The following is a 19590-nucleotide window of genomic DNA, read 5'->3' on the forward strand; positions in this document are numbered from 1 at the left end:
TATTGTTTGCTGTGTTCATTCATTATTTTATTACATTATCAGTTAAGCTGACTGAATTCCAACTAAATAAATAAGTGGGACCCTCCTTTCAATTAAATTAAATGTTCTCATTAATTAATAATTAATCATGTAAACACCTTACATGGTTAAATAATTGGTAAACATTCTAAATGTATTGGGTGTGTGTGTGTAAAAAGTGTGTGTAACACTGAATAAATGCTGATTAATAAACGAATGCGATCATTCTTGGTCATAAAAACAATACAATTCACTTTAACCATTTGAATTTAGAGGGTTTATTTGTTTCGCAGCATATAATAAAGAATAAAAGCCCAAATTAAATATGTTCATTATATAAAGTCACCGACTCTCTTCTGAGAATTTGGGTGAATGAGTTTTAATGGACGGACAGACATCTCTCAGATTTCGTTTAAAATATCTTGATTTGTGTTCCGAAGATGATTGAAAGTCTTACCGGTTTGGAACGACATGAGGGTGAGTAAATTATAACATTATTTTTTTTCTCTACATTTTTGGGTGAACTATCCCTTTAATTATGCGTGCTCGAGCGCTAGCAGAGCAGCAGCCGTGACGTCACAGGCAGCGCGAGTTCAATGTTACGTCACAGATTGAGTTCAACAGCGATTATCAGACTCAAGATTCACTAACGGACGAAGTGTTACAAACGCAGTTTACCGCTTTAAACAACAGGCTTATAGTGTCTACACAGCTCGTTGAGATTCAGAATCTGACAGAATAAGGTGTCATTCAATATATATTATTGAGTTACTTTGACGGAATCTTCAGCTCAGCTCACAGTAGTTCAGTCACTAACGGACGAAGTTTGCAAACGCAGTTCACCGCTATAAACAACCGGCAGAGACAGTGTCAATCCGACATCATGTTGTCTGTAAACTTCCCGCTGGATCTGGAGAGCTTGTTCGAGGACGCTCAGCCGCAGAGTTGCGCTGCTGTGTTCGCTGGGAGACCGCTGAACACAACTGAGGCTTGGGAGGACCACACAACAGGTACTGAGTTATACACATCAGAACTGACACACACATAGACATCAATGGCAGGACTTGTGTGTGGCACAGCATTAGTGTTGCCACCCGTCCCGGTTTTTCCAGGATTGTCCTTCTTTTTAACAACCTGTCCCGGGAAATTTATACACTCACCCGCGACACTGAATGTGACAGAAATATATATATTTTTTCAATACGTTTCAATTGATTTTTACCTTTTATGGGCAGTTTTACCTTTATACATTTATTTTAAACCTAATTTTAAGCATGCATCACCTTTTGTATGAATTTCATACATTTAATCAAATTAAATTACAAAAATAAGACACAATAGGGCTTTTACCAATAAAATTGTATCAACAAAATCTTTGCAATGGAGAGGAAACACAAAATCTGCATCTGAAGTGGCATTTAAATGCATTTACACAGACTGTTTAATGACAAATGAAGAACCTGCAGTTATGCATAAATAATGTTTTGATGTTTTAAACATAAAACGTTGAATATTGATGTTTGAAATTATTTAAAACACGAAAGGTACTTTAAATGTAAGATTAAAACCACCAATATGAGGCAGAAAGTCACTGTTAATGAGTGAGTCATTGAGATATAAACTGATTTTTCAAAAAGCTGATTCATTCAGTGAGGAAACGCCTCGCTGTGTTTCTCAGAGACTAATACAGCGCTGTGGCTTCGTTTTCAGCTGCTTTAGTTGGCGAAATAGAGCTAAAACAGGCAATATGGTGTCTTAAATGTACTTCACTTAATATTAACTTCTTGTTTATTAAACTTGTATAAAATCATAATCACATTTTGTTATCATGCTAATATCTGGAGAAAAACTGCACTCTTTGTGTGATATTATATTAGATGAACTAGCCTATATTAAATGATATTAACCGACTAAGTCGCACAATACACGACTACTTCACGTAGTGTACACTATGGGTGTGTGAGGGATATACTTTGGTATTAAACAAGCTGGGTAAGTTTTGCTTCACTTTGCTCTGCACTGCATCCCAACATGCCGAATCTCTCATACCAGCGATATTAACGATACAACGATATTACTGTGAATGGATATCGTTGCACATTATATGACCTTGAAAGGTTTAACAAAAAAATAAATACTAGTCTCATGGATTCTTCATTTCAGGACAAAGAGATGGAGAAAGTATTGGTTTGAGTCTGTAACCAACAAAGGGATATAACTAATATAATGAGCTCAACGTGATCATATTCTCTGATTATTTCTCCTGTGTTTTCAGGCTCTTCTCGGATCATCCCTCTGGTTCTGGTTCCTCTGGGTCTGATCTACGCAGGACTCTTATTACGGTTTCTCTGTAAGAAGCTTCAATCTCAAGGTAAAACTCCTTAAATACTTTAGATGGAGAAACTTTCCATTTATACCGAGTTTAAAACCGATAGATTTCTTTGACCCGTTTTCCCACTTTCTGGCACCACCTATAGGCTGCAATGAGACATGAGCAAAATAGATACTTGATGTGTATTTATTTATGCATTTATTTATTATATCGGCAGCTTTGACATTCCATAGTGGAAAACGTGTTGATTTAAGTGAAGAATATGCCGTTTTACATGCTTGCTGTTACATACGGTTCAAAAAGGACAAACTTGTTGTACATTCAGTTCTACACAAACGCAACTGATTCGCACACGCAAGACTAGATTGTTATTTAAATGGTTAGCATACAATGTACAATGTGAATGTTTGATTTTGTAGTGTCAAACATTTTTAAATCACTGAATAAGAGACAGACATGTGCCAATTGTCTTTAAAGATTATTTATTCCCTTGCAAGGAAAGGTCAGCGCTCATACAGTCATCCAGAGAAGGAGGGCATCCTTTCTTCTTTATAGTTGACTCTAGTGATGCACCGATGTGAAACTTGTGGCCGATACCGATAACCGATATGTGACCCGTCACAGAAACCAGGGACACAAGTCGGCAGCACAACTTTCGAGCAAAATGAGAAAGAAGAGTTTTTTTTCAAAATTGGTGATTTTCAATTTTTTGGAGAATCTGTTAATTGAAATCACAAAGAAGCCTCTCCATGTTTGAGATAGCAGTATTGGTATATTTAAAAGCTTACATTTTGAGGTTGAAATCGGCTTGTTTTCGGAGATTCTAGCATGCAGTAGGGGCGTGGCGTGTCATTGTCTGTGTGTATTTCCATACTGAATAACCCGGCGCTTTTGCCCCCGCCCTCCAAGTCAACCACATGGCTACTTATTATGCTGTGCTCTGGCCAGCTCTCTCTGATATCAAAATTCAATGAAGATGGATGCCGCAAAGATTGTCGCAGACGAGATGAACCGTCTGGCAGTTACACCGAAAATGTTTTCGCCGCACTTCGTGGGCTCGGGAAACTGAACCGGAGGTATGGGCGCAGCGCGCTCGCCCTCAGTGCTTCAATACGGCGGCTCGGCTCGCTGACAGCGGTGGCTGGCTGTTTCATATGTGACGGAGAATCGAAATAGAGGATGCAGTTAAGACCTTTGCTGCTGCGATGAAGGCCTGCCGTGCGTGTTTCTGAAATGTAAGTTAAGCTTCATTTGCTCTTTAGTCGTTATTTAAGATGCTGAACCTGCTGATGATATAATGTGCTTGCGGACATTTCATTTGTGTGTGTATACGCACATAAGAAAGTGGTGTAAAGAGATTTGCAACAGTAATTTGAGGAGGTGAAATGTGATTATTTGGAAAATTGCAGAAATGACTGCTTAAAGAAAAATGCCAGCAGGCATTTGCCTCCTACATAAACTTTAATATTGTTGACATTTTGGGCACACGAGCGTTGCGCACTATTTGCGCTATATGTAGGCCTATGGCTTATTGGTCTTTGTTTGTTGTTGTTGGTTTTGCGTTATATGTATATGGCATATTGGTCTTTGTTTGTTGTTGCTGGTTTTGCGTTATATGTATATGGCATATTGGTCTTTGTGTGTTGTTGCTGGTTTTGCGTTATATGTATATGGCTTATTGGTCTTTGTTTGTTGTTGTTGGTTTTGCGTTATATGTATATGGCTTATTGGTCTTTGTTTGTTGTTGTTGGTTTTGCGTTATATGTATATGGCTTATTGGTCTTTGTGTGTTGTTGCTGGTTTTGCGTTATATGTATATGGCATATTGGTCTTTGTGTGTTGTTGCTGGTTTTGCGTTATATGTATATGGCTTATTGGTCTTTGTTTGTTGTTGTTGGTTTTGCGTTATATGTATATGGCTTATTGGTCTTTGTGTGTTGTTGCTGGTTTTGCGTTATATGTATATGGCATATTGGTCTTTGTGTGTTGTTGCTGGTTTTGCGTTATATGTATATGGCTTATTGGTCTTTGTGTGTTGTTGTTGGTTTTGCGTTATATGTATATGGCATATTGGTCTTTGTGTGTTGTTGCTGGTTTTGCGTTATATGTATATGGCATATTGGTCTTTGTTTGTTGTTGCTGGTTTTGCGTTATATTTATATGGCATATTGGTCTTTGTGTGTTGTTGCTGGTTTTGCGTTATATGCAGGCTATATGGCATATTGGTCTTTGTGTGTTGTTGCTGGTTTTGCGTTATATGTATATGGCATATTGGTCTTTGTTTGTTGTTGCTGGTTTTGCGTTATATGTATATGGCATATTGGTCTTTGTGTGTTGTTGCTGGTTTTGCGTTATATGCAGGCTATATGGCATATTGGTCTTTGTGTGTTGTTGCTGGTTTTGCGTTATATGTATATGGCATATTGGTCTTTGTTTGTTGTTGCTGGTTTTGCGTTATATGTATATGGCATATTGGTCTTTGTTTGTTGTTGTTGGTTTTGCGTTATATGTATATGGCTTATTGGTCTTTGTTTGTTGTTGTTGGTTTTGCGTTATATGTATATGGCATATTGGTCTTTGTGTGTTGTTGCTGGTTTTGCGTTATATGTATATGGCATATTGGTCTTTGTTTGTTGTTGTTGGTTTTGCGTTATATGTATATGGCATATTGGTCTTTGTTTGTTGTTGTTGGTTTTGCGTTATATGTATATGGCATATTGGTCTTTGTGTGTTGTTGCTGGTTTTGCGTTATATGTATATGGCATATTGGTCTTTGTTTGTTGTTGTTGGTTTTGCGTTATATGTATATGGCATATTGGTCTTTGTGTGTTGTTGCTGGTTTTGCGTTATATGCAGGCTATATGGCATATTGGTCTTTGTGTGTTGTTGCTGGTTTTGCGTTATATGTATATGGCATATTGGTCTTTGTTTGTTGTTGCTGGTTTTGCGTTATATGTATATGGCTTATTGGTCTTTGTTTGTTGTTGTTGGTTTTGCGTTATATGTATATGGCATATTGGTCTTTGTGTGTTGTTGCTGGTTTTGCGTTATATGTATATGGCATATTGGTCTTTGTGTGTTGTTGCTGGTTTTGCGTTATATGTATATGGCATATTGGTCTTTGTGTGTTGTTGCTGGTTTTGCGTTATATGCAGGCTATATGGCATATTGGTCTTTGTGTGTTGTTGCTGGTTTTGCGTTATATGTATATGGCATATTGGTCTTTGTTTGTTGTTGCTGGTTTTGCGTTATATGTATATGGCTTATTGGTCTTTGTTTGTTGTTGTTGGTTTTGCGTTATATGTATATGGCATATTGGTCTTTGTGTGTTGTTGCTGGTTTTGTGTTATATGTATATGGCATATTGGTCTTTGTGTGTTGTTGCTGGTTTTGCGTTATATGTATATGGCATATTGGTCTTTGTGTGTTGTTGCTGGTTTTGCGTTATATGCAGGCTATATGGCATATTGGTCTTTGTGTGTTGTTGCTGGTTTTGCGTTATATGTATATGGCATATTGGTCTTTGTTTGTTGTTGCTGGTTTTGCGTTATATGTATATGGCTTATTGGTCTTTGTTTGTTGTTGTTGGTTTTGCGTTATATGTATATGGCATATTGGTCTTTGTGTGTTGTTGCTGGTTTTGCGTTATATATATATGGCATATTGGTCTTTGTGTGTTGCTGGTTTTGCGTTATATGCAGGCTATATGGCATATTGGTCTTTATGTGTTGTTGCTGGTTTCGCGTTATATGCAGGCTATATGGCATATTGGTCTTTGTGTGTTGTTGCTGGTTTTGCGTTATATGTATATGGCATATTGGTCTTTGTGTGTTGTTGCTGGTTTCGTGTTATATGCAGGCTATATGGCATATTGGTCTTTGTGTGTTGTTGCTGGTTTCGCGTTATATGCAGGCTATATGGCATATTGGTCTTTATGTGTTGTTGCTGGTTTTGCGTTATATGTATATGGCATATTGGTCTTTGTTTGTTGTTGCTGGTTTTGCGTTATATTTATATGGCATATTGGTCTTTGTGTGTTGCTGGTTTTGCGTTATATGCAGGCTATATGGCATATTGGTCTTTATGTGTTGTTGCTGGTTTCGCGTTATATGTATATGGCATATTGGTCTTTGTGTGTTGTTGTTGGTTTTGCGTTATATGTATATGGCATATTGGTCTTTGTGTGTTGTTGCTGGTTTTGCGTTATATGTATATGGCATATTGGTCTTTGTGTGTTGTTGCTGGTTTCGCGTTATATGCAGGCTATATGGCATATTGGTCTTTGTGTGTTGTTGCTGGTTTCGCGTTATATGCAGGCTATATGGCATATTGGTCTTTATGTGTTGTTGCTGGTTTCGCGTTATATGCAGGCTATATGGCATATTGGTCTTTATGTGTTGTTGCTGGTTTCGCGTTATATGCAGGCTATATGGCATATTGGTCTTTGTGTGTTGTTGCTGGTTTTGCGTTATATGTATATGGCATATTGGTCTTTGTTTGTTGTTGCTGGTTTTGCGTTATATGTATATGGCATATTGGTCTTTGTGTGTTGTTGCTGGTTTTGCGTTATATGTATATGGCATATTGGTCTTTGTGTGTTGTTGCTGGTTTTGCGTTATATGTATATGGCATATTGGTCTTTATGTGTTGTTGCTGGTTTCGCGTTATATGCAGGCTATATGGCATTATTGGTCTTTGTGTGTTCTTACTGGTACGTTGCAAATAGAGGGGTAGCACAATTGTTTTTCGCCTAGTGCGGCAGAAGTGCACTCATTCGAAGTGTAAAAAAAGCTGTAAAGCACATGGAGGAGCTTTACAGGGGGTATGGCTTATCTAAATGAGATGTAAATGAGCCCTATTGTCACTCCCAGCAGCAGAGACAGGTGAGAACTGCACAATCTTTAGAGCTCGTTTTCTCGTCTTTGAGCTTTTTTAAGTGCCTACTTTAAAATGGCCACAACTTCTCCAAATATTATCAGATTTCCACATGTTACACATCGTTGGAAAGCTTGGATATTACACTCTCAGAATCTATGAATAACTCAAAATGCCCCAGAACCGACTTGTGTCCCTAGTTTCCGTGACTGGTCACATATTACTATTGCTGTTATGCCCGATACCGATATTTACCGATGTCGATATCTCTGTATAGAAAACACATTTTTTTGATAATCAAATTAAGAGCTATTTTCCAAAACACCTTTTCTTTTTTTCTTTTTTTTTGTAATTTATTTTCAGAAATGACTGATATTGGGCACCTTCACCTGTGTGCAAAATGTGTAATCAGAATTTCAGAAGAATTTTTTTTTTTTTTAAAATAAAGGATACAAGCGTGTCCTGAATTCACACTATGAATAAGCCAACACTGAGTATTCTCAATAAACATCTAACTCACTTGAGACCAAGTCATTGTATTCTGTGAACATAGTAGGGCAGTTCTGTACTTTAAAGTTTGAACTGTTGTACAAAGGCAAAATACCTTAACTTCTTTTTTATAGCACAATGTTATGATAACACTTAAAATGTAAGCAATATTAACCCTATTAGACTCACTATGATACAAATGACTTCACGTATAAACAAGAAGTTGAAGAAGTAAGAATAGTTGGAATGTCCTGCATGAACGAAATGACGGAGTATGTTTTTATGTTTCCACTGTTCGATCGCGCCCGCGCCTCTCTGTCTCTCTCTCACACACACGCGCGCGCCACACACACACGCACACACAACTTATTCCAGCATTGCAATCTTGACATCGCAGCCTGACTGTTCATAATAGTCACAGAGCTTCAGAGCGAAGGCAGGGCTACAGATTACGTGTCCCTAAAGAACTGTATCTAGTAGTTACGCATTGTAATGGATTTGCTTTTTCGTCGGTTGTTTGACATGGATTTTAACCAGGGTTCAACAAAAGGTAGGCGTTAAATTACTACATTCCTGCTGATGGTGTATCAATGGGTGTGTCGTTGCGGCTCCAACCAACCAAATCGCGTAGTTTTCAGTCAGTGGACTGTCACTGGAAGTTGTTGATTATGGCTCAAAACGTGTTTGTGTCTACAGTAGTTTGTGAAGTAGCATCGCTAGCTAAAGGCTACCGCTAGCTATTACTAGATTTTAAAGATTATCCTTTTTATGCACCCGTGTCGTGTGTCATTCTTACCTTGATCTTGGTGTTTACGTTTCAAAGCCATTTCCACCATCATTTCCCCCCCGAGAGTATGCCGTTATTCAATAATCTAACAAAATCAATCACTATGAAACATGTAACTTACGTGTGTGTCTGAGGTGATTTAATTGCTACATCATAACCCCGTAACTCCAGCGCGGCAATACTTTGATGGTCGGTCAGAACAAGGCAGGGTGCCGTAACTTGCCGTCTCCAGCACTTGCTTCAGCACATTATGTGTGTAATGTATGCGCTCCTGCAAAAACAAACATCCCCGCTCCCACACTTACATCTAAGCCTACACACACATCAAATACACAGGAATGATTATCGGCCTGTTCACATCGGCCTCATTTTGACATTGGAACAATGCCGATGTGTAAAAAATTGACCATATCGGCCGATATTATATCGGCGGCCGATATATCGTGCATCACTAGTTGACTCCCTCTATGCCATCATGAACAGCATGTCCCATAACTAACACATTGTTGATCCTACCACCCTTGAGTAAAGGCCCTTTGTCTCAGTCATACATTAGTCACACATTTCTTATTGTCCAGTCACGATTTCTAAGATTCTATGAATATAAGAAAAAGCAAACTTATAGAATATATTACATTTCTTCCACCTTTTTTTTTACTTTTTTTATACTTTATACCCATTTTATACTTATAAAATATTATTACTGACATTATAACAAAATAAATGAGTATGATAACATGTATAAAACTAAATTAAACATCAATCTCTTAATTTTTTTATCATTTCATGAACATTTTTATTAAACATGGACCTTTATGTTCATGAAATGTCGTTATCCGTTATCACGATTCTTTTTTTTTATATCAGTCAATATCGATAATTATCACGATAAATGTCAAATCTTTATTTATTTCAAGTTTAAAGGCAGATTTTTGCTCCTAAGTGAAAGTTGTAGAAACCAGAGCAATAATTGTGCTTTTAAACTACTCTTTATTGTCAGAACATATCATGACAAACACTTGCCAAACAGGGGAACATTTCACAAATCTGAGGTAGAACAGTCAAACATTTGTCATTTTTCCTTAAAATAAATATCTGAATAGAAAAATATATTTCTTAGTTTCTGCATGTGCTAATGAGGGATATTGTTTCAAGTCTTGAAACAGGTTTGTGTTGCCTGACTTTGATGGCACGTATCTTCAGCACAGTTTGCAGTGCAGGCTGCAATATTAATATTACATGTTTTGTCTCAAAACGCATATTTGACAGTGAGTTAACAGTAGATCTTCATCCTAACTCAAGCTAATACGACTATGTTAAATTAATGTTCATTAAAGTCCCTGTAAAGTCAAAATGAAGCATGTGTTCTGAGTTTGTCATATCACACGAAAATGTGTTATTAGACACCCAGCCAAATTTGAATGATAAAAAAGCCGGCAAGTACATAAAATAAGCTATCAAAATCTTGAAAAAATGAGCAGTAATCTCTGCTCTCAAACGCTGGGGGCGTGTCCGCCGGCTGCGCTGAAACCACACCTACTCGTGGTAAAGCTGCCGTTGCCACCCTCAACTGTCACCCGCTACAGCCGGAATGAATGCTCCTAGCAGCTTATTAGGTTAATTATAACATAAGCGCACAAGGCAATTTACACTCATTGGTGGGCACGCACTGCCGATGATGTCACCAGTTGTCGGCGCGACGGGAGGATGAAGGCCGAGGTGGAAGATATAGACATAGCTAACTGTAAGCTGTAGTTACTAATAATACTGACAGTAACTCGCGATTGAGCGGCAAGCTGATGCGAATGTGCTCTATTTATATTGTTAGGGGAGCGGCCAGCCTCAGGGGCTCCAGTGCGTCATCGAGTACCCTTTTAGCCCCGCCCAAAAAATCCGTAAAATATCAATGGTGAAAAACTGTTTAACAGTCTAACTCCACAATTCAGTACTTCACAGTTCACAGTCTTTGTAATGTGTTTTAGCAATACATTTCTAACATTTATAATGTGTTTAGAATTTTTTTTTAAATTGCCTTTACAGGGACTTTAACAAAAACAGTAACATCTGTTAAAAAAAATTGAACAACAACATTTTTATTTGGTAAAATGTAATATTCTGACTGTTTGAATTTTACTAAAATTAACCATTGGTCATCCAGTATCATGCATTTAGATCATGATAACCACAGATAAAGCCAGGCATAGCCTATAGCACCTCACTATCATGTCAAAATGTAACTTTATTGTTTCTATGGTATTTGTATGAAAAACAGTAGCCTAAATACTGTAATTATATTCCATTAGTCATTAAAGGGTAACTAAACCCCTGGTCAGAGCCTGATTCCACCCACTGGTAATATTTGAAAAATGCTGGAAAAGTGGGCGGAGTCCAGCAGAGATAGAGGGGATGAACCAAGGGCGGGGCTGAGCAGGGGGTCGTGCACCTGAGACCCGCAGAGACGGATTGATTGACAGCTGCTGTCAGACTCTAAGATGGAGAGCGACTGGAGTAACGCAGGTAGCTTTTGCAACAGAGCGGTCATTTGAAGTCGAGGACTTTTCTCCCCCACCTTCACCTGAAGTGGAGGATGTTGAATTGTCTGTGGACACTGGGCCAGAGCCATATCCATTCGAGCCGCTGGCTCAAACTGGGGTCTTAACTCCCGCATCTTATATTCAGTCATTTTGAGGTAATTCTTTCCAGGATTATTATTACTATTACGTTAAGTATATTTTGCTGCTATGTGAAAAAAATATCCAGCAAAACGCGCGTTTGTCGACACCAGAGGGTTAACTTTAGCCTAAGGAACATAAATTGTGATTAAAAATATATGCTCACTCACATCATGACGATCGATTTTTACTCGTAAATATACTCGTAATTCCAACTCCTGACTCGCTACGGTAGTTTTGACGGAAGCAGATGCTTTTATACCAGGGGCTGCCAAGAGCGTGGTGAGCGCGCACCAAGGGCTTGACAGAGTTTCGTCACAGAGCGCCCTACGTCACAGAGTGCCCTACGTCACAGAGCACCCTACGTCACAGAGCACCCTACGTCACAGAGTACCCCTACGTCACAGAGTACCCTACGTCACAGAGTACCCCTACGTCACAGAGTACCCCTACGTCACAGAGTACCCTACGGCACAGAGTACCCCTACGTCACAGAGCACCCTACGTCACAGAGTACCCCTACGTCACAGAGTACCCTACGTCACAGAGTACCCTACGTCACAGAGTTCCCCTACTTCACAGAGTACCCTACGTCACAGAGTACCCCTACGTCACAGAGTACCCTACGTCACAGAGTACCCCTACGTCACAGAGTACCCCTACGTCACAGAGTACCCTACGTCACAGAGCACCCTACGTCACAGAACGCCCTACGTCACAGAGCGCCCTACGTCACAGAGTACCCTACGTCACAGAGCATCCTACGTCACAGAGCACCCTACGTCACAGAGTACCCCTACGTCACAGAGTACCCTACGTCACAGAGTACCCCTACGTCACAGAGTACCCCTACGTCACAGAGTACCCCTACGTCACAGAGTACCCTACGTCACAGAGCACCCTACGTCACAGAGCGCCCTACGTCACAGAGCGCCCTACGTCACAGAGCACCCTACGTCACAGAGTACCCTACGTCACAGAGTACCCTACGTCACAGAGCATCCTACGTCACAGAGTACCCCTACGTCACAGAGTACCCCTACGTCACAGAGTACCCTACGTCACAGAGTACCCCTACATCACAGAGTACCCTACGTCACAGAGCGCCCTACGTCACAGAGTTCCCCTACTTCAGGAGCTTTCCGTTTAACCTGAAGAGGGCAGCACTCAGACGTTTTTACACCATATATTTGAAAATTACAACATTTATACCCAAATATCAAAAAATTTACTCGAATCAAAGAACAGCATTTAGGAAGCTCCATTCTTACATATCATTAACTAAAAAAAGTTGTTTCAGTGTTTTGTTACCCTTTAAATACATTAAATACAATAATATAATACAATTCAATATGTATATCCCACATTTCATGGTGCAGTTAATATTACTAGGCTAACATTACAGTAAATCCATGGTAAATGGATTCAGTATCAATTCAGATTCTGACGGTATCGTCGCACACAGTGTTTCTCCTGTTTGTCAGCGCTGTTTCATCTGCCTTTAAAGGGTAACTAAACCCTAAACCAACTTTTTTTAGTGATCTGTAAGAATGGGGCTTTATTAGTACTGTTCATTGATTCGAGTAACTTTTTTGACATTTGTGTATAAAGTGTTTTAATTCTACAATATATGGTGTAAAAACGTCTGAGTGCTGCCCTCTTCAGGTTGAACGGTGGCTACTGCAGTTGAATTTTCCTATTGGATGTTTGGGGTGGTTCGTGACGTAAGGGGTTGTTGGTGAGGTAGGCAAGTTCCATACAGACAGATGCGTCTCAGGTGCACGCCCCCCCTCCGCTGGGCTCTGCCCACTTTTCCAGCATTTTTCAAATATTGCCAGTGGGTGGAGTCAGGCTCTGACCAGGGGTTTAGTTACCCTTTAAACTGGTTTAAATCACTAAGACATTTGTGCTCTTCGCTGATCAAGCGCTTCTCACTGGATCTCGTGACCATGACCGATCAGAGACGCGTCCGCTCTAGTGAGCTCGCGCTGCGCTGCCGTCTGGACTTTGAGCCGAGCAGATAAATGGTCCATGTGGCGCGCGGTTCAAATGAGGTTCGTTCCGCTTCTGCCGCATAAACATTATCGAACATTTATCAAACTCTTGATATCATTTTATCGTTTGGCTCTGACCAGGGGTTTAGTTACCCTTTAAAGTTCAGGTGCAAGTCAATGCACAGACTTCCTTTGCTCAATTTGCCCACTGAACATGGATTGGAGCTCTTAATTTTGAACTTTCAAAGGCAAGTGCTCTAGATTAATGAATTTATCGCTAAAATGTACAAAATTGTCTTAAGGGGGGCATGCCCCCCCATACCCTTTTGAGCCAGGAAAAACCCTGCATGGCCTAATCTTCATTTGAAAGTGAACTACTCCTTTAAGGCCTTTTATTAGGAGAACATTATTTAAGACGTTTCAAGATGAGGACCCGCCGGGACCACCTGTCATCATAACATCGTAATATACATCATATACATAATTCACCTGTTGTATTGCTAAAAGTACCCAATTTTTCATATCAACATAAAAATAGTTTTGACTGCAAATGTCACGTCCATAATGCTGGATTTCACCACCAACACCAATGCTGTATGTTTGAGTTTAGTTGGAAGTTTTACTTACTAGACATAGGGTTCACAGCGCCTTCGAGATGTTGCTCGACTCGAGGAACACAAGATGTGATTAAAAGTATGGGTGCGCCGATCCGATACTTAGTATCCGATATTGTGCGTATGTTATTGTTATACAACACAAAAGGCACAAAAACATTATAAAGCACCATAATGTTTTCGTGTACTATATTCCAAGTTTTCTGAAGCCATTACATATAGTTTAATGTGAGGTACAGATTTAAGTCGTTAAACTGAAGTTCACCGAAGTGCTTCCCTCCGCTGCGGCTGTCAGTCATTCTCCATTCAGTGTCAAACAGCGCGTCGCGCTCCGGTACGACAGTCATGAAACTCTCCAAGATGAGTCAATGTTCCTATTATTATTATGTAGATCTGTAGATAAAGGTCTATGGTTTGCATAAAAGGACTTTAACTTGCTGGAGTTTCACATGTTACTTTCTCCCGGGTGTCTGTTAGATCACAACACTGGAGTAGAGAGCGATATAATTTTTGTTAAGAGCACATTAACTGAAATTAAAACTGTTTAAAGGCTCAAACTAATGAATAAATAAATATATGTATATCTTCCCGTCGTGCTTTGAACTTTCCAATGCGAAGTGCTGCGCGCCGTGACTCCATGTTGCTTCAAACTCATCATTCATCGCACGGGATGCGCATGAGCCGACACTCGGCCGAGTGAGTGAGCTGACACTCGGCCGGGTGAGCCGACACTCTGCCGCCGGGTGAGCCGACACTCTGCCGCCGGGTGAGCCGACACTCTGCCGCCGGGTGAGCCGACACTCTGCCGCCGGGTGAGCCGACACTCTGCCGCCGGGTGAGCCGACACTCTGCCGCCGGGTGAGCCGACACTCGGCCGGGTGAGCTGACACTTTGCCGGGTGAGCCGGCACTCGGCCGGGTGAGCTGACACTCAGCCGCCGAGTGAGCCGGCACTCGGCCGGGTGAGCCGACACTCAGCCGCCGAGTGAGCCGACACTCGGCCGGGTGAGCCGACACTTAGCCGCCGAGTGAGCCGACACTCAGCCGTGAACGGTGCGACTCCGCTGGCTACCTGGGGCAGGACACCATTACTGGGGGACTTCTAAAAATCAACATGTGTCTACTGTACCTAATACGTATCCAAATTGAATCAAGATCGGAATAAAACCACAAGCCATTAAACCATTAAATTGAAATTGTAAAATTTGTATCAAGCAATAATAAGAGCAGTAGCCTATACCAATTATTGCACCATGCTGTGTCACTAAACTTAAAAAAAGTATGTTTAGTTAGGCTACCAAATGTTTTGAAAATCACTCAAAATAGCTTACACTTATTGTTTGTGAGTCTCTAGTTATTACCACTCTGATTCATGTCCGTTTCAGCCTGATGTTTCTGATGTTAGTTTGAACTTTTCCTTAGGCAACATGCAGAAAGTAAACGTCATGCATGCAACGTTACCTGAGGGAATGGATAGCAGCAGCAGCGACGTGTTCATGGACGCATATGAGTATTTACCTGAGGGAATGGATAGCAGCAGCAGCGACGTGTTCATGGACGCATATGAGTATTTACCTGAGGGAATGGATAGCAGCAGTGCTCAGCCATCGACCAGCGCTGCTGTGTTATCGCAGGAGCGTCCTCAAACTCGTGGACAGGAGCCGACTCCAGCCACAGATGCGCTTGAGATCGAACCAATGGTGGATTACACCCAACCATCGACCAGCGCTGCTGTGTTGTCGCAGGAGCGTCCTCAAACTCGTGGACAGGAGCCGACTCCAGCCACAGATGCGCATGAGACTGAGCCAATGGTGGATTACGCCCAACCATCGACCAGCGCTGATGTGTTATCACAGGAGCGTCCTCAAACTCGTGGACAGGAGCCGATTCCAGCCACAGATGCGCTTGAGATCGAGCCAATGGTGGATTACTCCCAACCATCGACCAGCGCTGCTGTGTTATCTGAGAGAAACCCCAGCAGCAGCCCGACAGATGGACCTGTGAAGATTAACCCAACAGGTAACTGTCTGAGGACATTAATACAAATCAAAACTCACATGTAGTGGTCAACCGATATATATCGGCCGATATTTGGCATTTTTAAAACATCGGCTGATAAGTTTTTCTGATTGGCCGATGTGTTGGAAGCGGGTAGGGTTGGGTATTGTTCAAAATCTTTCGATCCGGTGGCAATTTCGATACCTCAGTTTCGATACCGGTTCCTAACGATACTTTTTTCAATACCAATTTTATGAAATCCATTTTAACAAAATTACATAACACATTACCTCAGAAAAACTTTGGTTTTATTTTTTCAGTTTGACTCATGCTCCTTAGCCAGTGCAAAAAGGAACAAAAAAAGCACAAAGGAACAAAAAATGTTTTACAAAAAACTCATGCTCACCAAAGCTGATTTTTTTTAAATAAAAAATACAATAAAACTTGTAATATTGTGAAATAGTTTTACAATTTAAAATCTTATTTGAATATATTTCAAAATGTAATCTATTGAAATGAATTGAATTCAAAGCTGAATTTTCAAAATCATTACTTCAGTGTCACATGACCCTTCAGAAAAATGAAAACAGTTCGCTGCTTAATATTTTGGAAACTATGAATGATACATTTTTTCATGATTCTTTGATGAGTAAAACATTCAATCTGAATATTTTGTAACATTACACGTGTTTTAATGTCACATTTGATAACTTTCAATGCATCCTATTCCTTACTGAAAAAAAATTCTGACTAACCAACACATTTTTGAACGGCAGTGTAGATTCAGTAAGTTATTATTTATTGCAATATAAAGACTGTCAGAGTGATCAACAAGGTATCTCTTCATTTACCAGTCGAAGACGGAGCAACTTTTATGTTTACTCCGTGCACTGTCAAGGTCTTCATCATATTTGTCGTGGAACCGCTCTTCAGTCATTGAGTATGTGCGCGAGTTTCTGTGTCTGTGCTCGCGTCTCATATGAGTATGTGCGCGGAGAGTTCTGCGCGTCTTGTGTGTGTAGAGTTTGCGTGTAACGTTATGTGCATTTTATATGTATTTGTTTGAGCACTGACGTTGACGAGTTAACTCCTTAGGTATCGAAATCTGGAACCGAACAACATGTCATTTTTCGCTACTCGATAGTATCGAGGCAATTCGGTCGGTACCTAAAAAGTATCGAACTCGGTACCCACCCCTAGAAGCGGGACTTTTATTTTGACGGGCGGCGCTGAGAACACAAGCGCCTGAGAAGAAAACAGCAGCGCCTGATCACACACTCACTCACATTCTCCGTCTTCATTAGTTTACGATCTCTGTCAGTGACATCTTATACTTTTAGACAGAACTGGTAAACAGAGAAAGTAAATGGTATGCGAAAAAGTGAAGAGTTTGCTTTCGTATTATTTGTAACAGAAAAGGCAAACAGTCATCTCATCTGCCGTCAACATTCAGCAAATCCACATCTACATCATTTAAACAAATCTCTGAATATCAAATAAACATTTAATTTCACAATTCAGTGATATATGCAATTTCGAATCCAGCTGTGATTTTATTTGTGATCTTCTTCACACCGGTTGGTTCCTCGCCTGATCTGCACAGGTGTGTTTAGTCATAAGCAGTTCAGTCTCATGCTGTCGTGTGTTTTTCAGGATCCTTTGACTCTTTTTATGAACTGGGAAAGAAACTGGCATCAAGATCCCATGGCATCGTCCATGAAGGAATTCGAAAATCAGATGACAAACAAGTATGTTGCTCTTTCTGGATACACCAAACTTTCTGCCTCTTGTTTCCTTCTGTCTTTCGAGTCCTGACATAAACATCAGTGTTTACAGTTTTGATCAAAACATGTTTTAAAAAAGACTGTAGATTATCATCTAAACAACTAAAATGTATCAGTTCACTTACGCTTGCACATGTTTTCTTTATTTTTTAGGTGATCATCAAATTTGTTAAGAAGCGCCGGTTTGATTTCCACGTAAGTTGACACGATTTTATTCTTCATGAAAATTACTATTAATAATTATTTATTAAATTCTTAGTCGGTAATTGATAATTCTGCCTGTAGACAGCATAAGATAAAACTGAAATAGACAATCAAAGCCTTGAAGCATCAGTTGTAGTGTACATGTACAGTTGGTAGTTTTCTTCTTGTATGTCCCTCACTCTTTAGTGAGGAGGTTTGAGGTTCGGAGTCAACTAACCTTTTGTCAATCTCTTCTTTTAGATTGGCCATTCCGAACCTTTGTGCCGAGAGGCAGCTATAATGCGGATAATGAAACACAGCGACCATGTCGTGAGGTTATACGACTGGTTTGACATGGGAGATCACAACATCTTAGTTATGGAGCATCCAGGTACCAGCATAACCTTGTGTGATTTCATCAAAGAAAACGGAGGTCGTCTGACTGAAGCGGTAGCGAAAGACATCATGCAGGAACTCATCGCTGCGTTACGGCACTGCAGTGAACGGGGTGTTTATTATAAAGACATAAGCCTGAGAAAAGTACTCATCGACCCTGACACCATGCAGATCAAGTTAACCGGCTTTTACAGAGCACTGACCATCAGCGAAACACGTGAGTTTGCTTTTTGAGCACAAATCACTGATTTATTATGCACAGGATATGGAAATAAGGGCGTTTTAAAGTTTTTTTAACATTGAAATCATATTGCTTACAGAAACAGGCAAATTGAAATCAGTAGCAGAGAGGAGAATTCAGGCTTTAATGGCAACAAATGAAGGCTTATACAGAGTGCTGAAGGGGATGGTCGAAGCAAAATCTCTGAAACTCTGGTTTGGTTGGACAAATACACCCGTGTCCAAAGGTGAGACCAAAAACAAGAACGAAATGGAAATAGCATTGCTTGAAAACATGTCAAGCTCTTACACAAGTGACAGTAAAGTTACCTTGATGACAAATAAGCAAAGTGTAAAACACAGCGGACTGACAGTGAAGTTTAGCAATGAATAATGTTCATGGGCATCCAGAGAATGCCATAGTAACAGCAACAAATGCAGTGTATTTGATGGTCACATTACCTTACTTACACAAACGACATATCTCAAATTCAAACAGGACTAATCAGCTCTCTTCTGAAAACTTTTCCAGAATGCCAGGATCTACTTCGGAAACTTCGTGACAGAGAGTCAGGGATCATCTTACAGAACATTTTAGATCATGACTGGTTTAAAAAAACACCAGGCACAGATGCACTCGAGTCAGACGGTGAGTCTCGAGTTATTACCACACTGATTCATGTCCGCTTCGGCCTGATGTTTCTGATGTTGCTTTTAATTTTTCCTTAGGCTACATGCAGTTTGAGGGAATGGATAGCAGCAGTGCTCAACCATCGAGCAGAAGCCCAACAGATGTGCCTGCGCAGAACAACCCGACAGGTAACTGAGGACATTAATACAAATCAAAACTCACATATACAGTAGGTAGTCAACCAGAATGCCTATTACCGCCACGGTGGCTCCCGCGGCAAAGTCCCCGCAGCAAAACTAAACCAGTCGCATTTCAAAGTCATTCATGAAATGACCGCCAGGTGGCGCTGAGGGACATTTTGCAAAACAGTAAGGATGAAATACTACAACTATGGTCATTTCCAAATAAGCCTACAACAAACATGAAAAATAAAAAAGAGCTATTGACATTCCCTGAACGATAATGAAACAAAAGTTGAAACTGTGTCACAACAGAAGCCTATTCAGTGCGAATAGCAGCGCAATAGCAAACAAACAAACAAAAATTACACCAAAAGAGCATTATAGGCATATCTCGCAGTCAGTGAACATAAATGAGCT

The 19590-nt window shown here is 40.3% G+C and overlaps 1 protein-coding gene across 1 annotated transcript; it reads left to right on the forward strand.

Moving 5' to 3' along the window:
* The first annotated feature begins 553 nt into the window (after positions 1–553).
* Positions 554–19187, forward strand: LOC143710802 (uncharacterized). Its single transcript, XM_077201994.1, has 10 exons — positions 554–678; positions 844–1028; positions 2294–2389; positions 15203–15799; positions 17432–17526; positions 17716–17757; positions 18007–18358; positions 18462–18608; positions 18893–19009; positions 19090–19187. Exons 2-10 carry the CDS (start codon positions 902–904, stop codon positions 19185–19187), a joined length of 1671 nt encoding a protein of 556 aa, XP_077058109.1. The 5' UTR covers positions 554–678; positions 844–901.
* The last annotated feature ends 403 nt before the right edge of the window (positions 19188–19590 follow it).

This window comes from Siphateles boraxobius, unplaced genomic scaffold (assembly GCF_051911475.1).
Source record: "Siphateles boraxobius isolate OS27281-9 unplaced genomic scaffold, OSU_SipBor_1 48, whole genome shotgun sequence".
NCBI lineage: Eukaryota > Metazoa > Chordata > Actinopteri > Cypriniformes > Leuciscidae > Siphateles > Siphateles boraxobius.